The sequence below is a fragment of the Lycium barbarum genome, chromosome 8, assembly GCF_019175385.1.
Source record: "Lycium barbarum isolate Lr01 chromosome 8, ASM1917538v2, whole genome shotgun sequence".
NCBI classification, from domain to species: Eukaryota; Viridiplantae; Streptophyta; class Magnoliopsida; order Solanales; family Solanaceae; genus Lycium; species Lycium barbarum.
The window spans coordinates 8,568,654-8,573,607 of record NC_083344.1 but is presented as its reverse complement, the minus strand read 5'-3'; the positions used below and the strand labels follow the sequence as shown (position 1 = coordinate 8,573,607).

Genomic DNA, 4,954 nt, shown 5'->3' with positions numbered 1-4,954 from the left:
TGATCCTGTATTTGTACTGAAAAATCTAATAAATATATAACAAATATGAATTGGGAACCCATTAATAAAGTATGCTATTGGTTCAATGATAGAAAAAGAACTTTTTAAGTTTTGTTCCTCTTGATTAAGGATTCGAATCACTATGTATTAATTTTTTTTTAAATTCTAAATCCATCTCTGATATCATAACAACTGTTTCAAGGGGTATTAGCTGAAATCGCGGCGAAAGAGCTGTATAAGAACATAACTATAATACAGTAACTACATTTTATAAATACAACCTAAATATTCGTCACGTCCATGCTCTTTACGAACATCACGTCCATGCTCTTTACGAACATCGCCCATGTATAGTACAAATGCACCAATATCCAAGCCACAAATTCAAAGCAACCCCTTATAGGTGTACTCTGTGTGTGTGTGTGAATTGAAAACCAGCAGTCCAAAGAGAGAGAGTTTAAAGATATGAAATGTAGGACCATCCCGCCATTAATATCCCCTTCTACCTACCTTCCTCTTCTCTCTCTAAGTCACTATCCCATACTATATAATATTGATTATTATAAACGGAGTGCAAAATAAAGATAAGTCAAAATTGAGCTCTTTGTTTTTTGCATTTTTCCCTCTACTTCAAAGAAACCTCTGCAAATAAGCAGCCACCATCTTTCTTATCCTTCCAACTCTGCTGACTTTTCTTGACAAAAAAAACGAAGGTGGGGTGCTTCTTTTATTGATGTCTTTTTCTTACTTTAATTTTGATTAATAATAATCTTAGTTTCTTGAAAATACAAGAGTCATTTGGTGGGAGCTGTTTTTTTTTTTTTTTTTTTTGTTGGTCTTTGAGAAGAAATAAAAAGACCATTTCACTGTTATTTTCATATATTTCAGCTTTGAGCAAATTTAGCTCTTATCTTTCCAACCCTGCTGTTTTTCTTGAAAAAAAGAAAAAGAAAGAAGAGGTGGGGTGCTTTATTTCTTGAAAAGTTTCATTTCTTACTTTATTTTTGATATTTGTTTATGTTTATATAATTTAGTAATCTTGGTTCTTGAAAAACAAGTCATTTGGTGTTTTTTTTTTTTTTGGTCTTTGAGAAGAAATAGAAAGACCATTTCACTATTATCTTCATATTTCAGGTTTGAACAAATTTAGCTCTTTGTTGGTGGGGGTGGTTCATTTCTAGAAAACTTTCATTTTTTACTTTAATCTTGATTTTGTTTCTGTTACTTTGATAATATTCTTGGTTCTTGAAAAGTAAAGAGTCATTTCTTGAAATAATAAGAGTTTTCAGCTTTGAGCTTACTTGGATCTGCTATCTGTTTTTTTTTTTTTTTTTTTTAAGTGGTTGTGTGTTGTGTGATCTACAGAAGCAAATAGAAGTTTGGTGAAGAAAGAGGAGAAGCTTAAGGGGTGATTTTTTTTTTCTGCTAATGGGGATATGTTTGAGTGCTAGAATTAAAGCTGAAAGCCCATTTCATACAGGTATTGTTGATGTTTTTAAGGTTTCTTGTTTAGCTTAACTGTTTTTGTATACTTGCATAATTTGCAAATTTAAATCTTTTGTAGGTGGGGTTCTGCAAAATACTTTTTTTTTTTTTTTTTTTTTTTCAATTTTCATTCATATAAGGATGATCATGTCTAAAATACAATTAATTCATCATAACAGTCATAGAAGTTTGGCTTTTAGCAAAGTGGCTAGTTGGAGTTTTTTGCTATTATTTAGCTTGTATCTTTAGCACCCACTATTTGGTAACAAGAGTTGCTATCTTTGGTTTAAGTAGCTTTTTTGGGGTCTAATGAAGATAATTATTGAACCTGCTGTACTGATAAAATTATGGGTTCAAACTTACTATTTGTTGCAATTTTAGTGGATTTTTACATGTAAATTTAGTAATGAGAGTTTTCCTGATCAACATAGCTGTTGCTATCTCTGGTTTAAGTAGCTTTTTGTGGTCTAATGAGGTTAATTGTTGCTAATTTCTAATGGATAGTGGCATCCAAATCAAGTTATCTAATATATTAAGACAATTGTTACAGGGCTAAATTCAAGATCTGTTAGCATAGATGGATGTGATAGCAATCCAAGCTCGAGGGTACCACCGCCTACCCGAAGTGAAGGAGAGATATTGCAGTCTCCCAATTTGAAGAGCTTTAGTTTTTCTGATCTTAAAACTGCCACTAGGAACTTTCGTCCCGATAGTGTGCTAGGAGAAGGTGGCTTTGGCTCGGTTTTCAAAGGGTGGATCGATGAGACCACGTTTGCAGCTACCAAGCCTGGTACAGGTGTGATCATTGCTGTGAAAAGGCTAAATCAAGAAGGTTTTCAAGGTCACAGGGAATGGCTGGTGAGTTTCTTATGTTCTATTTGAGATGTACGACTCGGTATAAACTTAGGGATAGTTACATTTTTGGACCGCTCTAAAACATAATAGCCAATAAATGTATATGTTTTGTATGTTAAGTATAAATATGCATATAATATACATAAATATGCGTATCATATACATATAATAAACTTAATCAGTGTATATGGTTTGTATATTTTGGCTAGCCCCCCGTAAATGTTTTCGTCCGACGGGCCAAAATTGAACAAAGCCCTTAAACTTAAGTGTGCCGGTTATCCCATGAACGGTAGTTACTTATTGCAGCGCTTGTTCAAGTGCTAATACTTTCTAATTTTGAGTGTCACGAGGTTGTAAAGGTTGTTCGCGTTCTCATTTGTATTGTGCTTCTATGGTTTTAGGCAGAAGTAAACTATTTGGGACAATTTTCTCATCCTCATCTTGTAAAGTTGATTGGCTATTGCTTGGAGGATGAACACCGGCTTTTGGTTTATGAATTCATGCCTCGGGGAAGCTTGGAAAACCACTTGTTTAGGAGTGAGTTCTTTGTCCCCGCCATTCGTAATTTCAACTAAATTATGAATCATTGACGCCTTTGGAGTAAAAAGTGTACATTTGTTCTGTAACAGGAGGTTCTTATTTCCAGCCTCTATCTTGGAGACTGCGATTGAAGGTTGCTCTAGGAGCTGCAAAGGGGCTTGCTTTTCTCCACAGTGCGGAGACAAAAGTGATATATCGAGACTTCAAAACCTCGAATATTTTGCTTGATTCAGTATGATGTCCTGTGAAATTAGATCTTTTTGTGCAATTGCTTTCTTATTACGAACCGGCGAACCTGTTCTTATTTGGTGCTGTTTCTCTTATAACATTGTAGAACTACACTGCCAAACTCTCGGACTTTGGATTAGCCAAGGATGGGCCAACGGGTGACAAAAGCCATGTCTCTACAAGGGTTATGGGGACCTACGGATATGCAGCTCCAGAATACATGGCCACTGGTACGGTTTCTTTTTCGGGCTCTTTTCATTTATGGTCCGTTAGCCCAAATTAATTATGAGTGCCAGCCAAAATATGCAATACACATACACTGATTATGTGTATGTGTACGTATACAACATGTATATTTATACTTAATATACAAGACATATACATTTGCCGTTTACTATGTTTTTGGACAGTCCAAAAAGGTAATTATCCTTTCTTTTCCCCGACTCGTCTGCTAGTTTCCTCTCTTGTTCCCATGCTGCCCGACTTCCATAGAGTATTGAAGTTTAGGATATCAGATACTGACCAGTACATCTTTGCCTCTATGATGGGACATCTCCTCTTATCCAAGATCCATTTAACACAGTTTTCTCTTTTACTTTTTAATTCACATTCTTATTCACAAGAACCTCATTCACATATGATGCATTTGCTCTACGCTCCATCTCCTAGTCCACAATTCGTCAGTACTCTTTCCGGGTGCTGAACGAACAATGATTTCTTGATGTTAGAATGAGATCAGCAACCTCGTAGTCGTTGATTGACTTTCCATGTTGCATTCAACCGTAATCATAAATCACTTAGTACCCTGAATTATCTTTTTACTAAACTCCCTTTGATTCATATGCTTTAATACAGGTCATTTAACTAGCAAGAGTGATGTGTATAGTTTTGGAGTTGTCCTCCTCGAGATGCTGTCAGGTCGTAGGGCGATCGACAAGAACAGACCATCCGGAGAACACAACCTGGTCGAGTGGGCAAAACCTTACTTGGGCAACAAACGTAAAGTCTTCCGCGTTTTGGATACCCGTCTTGAAGGCCAGTATTCAATGGACGTGGCAAGTAAAGTAGCTAACCTTGCCTCGCGATGCCTATCAAAAGATCCTCGGTTTAGATCAAGCATGAGTGACATTGTTAAAGAACTCGAGCATCTTTATCAGCAATCTAAAGATGCAGGAAATACTCGTAGCCACGGTAACAACCGGCCTAATAGACCACGAAGACGGAGTGCTGGTGATGTTGCTGGTGGTAGAAATGGTTCGGTTGCTTATCCGAGACCATCTGCTTCTCCCCTTTATGCTAAATAATTAAATACATGATTGAAAGATGCCTTCGTTTTTTGTTTTGCCTTTATGTTTTCGTGCTTGAAAAGTAATTTAGGCTGCTGCAGAACCTGCGCATTTGCGGAATCAGCTGATTGTACAGTTGTTTTGGCTAATGTATTGAATCATTACTTTCTATAGATCCTGAATGTGTTTGTAACTGGAGGATTGTTCAAAGATAACAAGATTTTTTTTGACACAGTAAGGGAATGCTAATCAGTGGCGAAGCCACAAAGACCTTCAGTTGGAGAATTATAGTGTGTATAAAGAAAATCATACTGCATGTATCGTTCAAAAATTACATCCTGTAAATATATGTTAAATCTTGAACACTCTTTGACAAAATTCCCAGCTCCACCCGATATGCTAAGTTCTATTTGCGTAATTGATATTGGCAACTTTTTTCCCCTATGAAAAGTTCTTATCTTTTAAAGTCAAGTACTTGTTGTATGTCTATTTCAGCTTTTCTCTCTGCTACATCCTCTTTTTAGCATGTGGGATACATGGGGCGTGTTATCCTTCAGTCT

The 4,954-nt window shown here is 36.2% G+C and overlaps 1 protein-coding gene across 3 annotated transcripts; it reads left to right on the top strand.

Moving 5' to 3' along the window:
- Positions 1-555: 555 nt before the first annotated feature.
- LOC132605871 (probable serine/threonine-protein kinase PBL9) lies at positions 556-4,632 on the top strand. 3 transcript variants are annotated; one of them, XM_060319130.1, is made up of 7 exons: positions 556-713; positions 1,366-1,480; positions 2,036-2,343; positions 2,742-2,877; positions 2,970-3,112; positions 3,215-3,338; positions 3,964-4,632. In XM_060319130.1, the coding sequence occupies exons 2-7, from the start codon at positions 1,429-1,431 to the stop codon at positions 4,410-4,412; spliced, it is 1,212 nt and encodes a 403-aa protein (XP_060175113.1). In that variant the 5' UTR covers positions 556-713; positions 1,366-1,428; the 3' UTR covers positions 4,413-4,632. The 3 variants fall into 3 exon arrangements, with proteins under 3 accessions (XP_060175113.1, XP_060175114.1, XP_060175115.1); XM_060319131.1 differs by lacking the exon at positions 556-713 and adding an exon at positions 808-959; XM_060319132.1 differs by lacking the exon at positions 556-713 and having other exon boundaries at positions 1,344-1,480.
- The last annotated feature ends 322 nt before the right edge of the window (positions 4,633-4,954 follow it).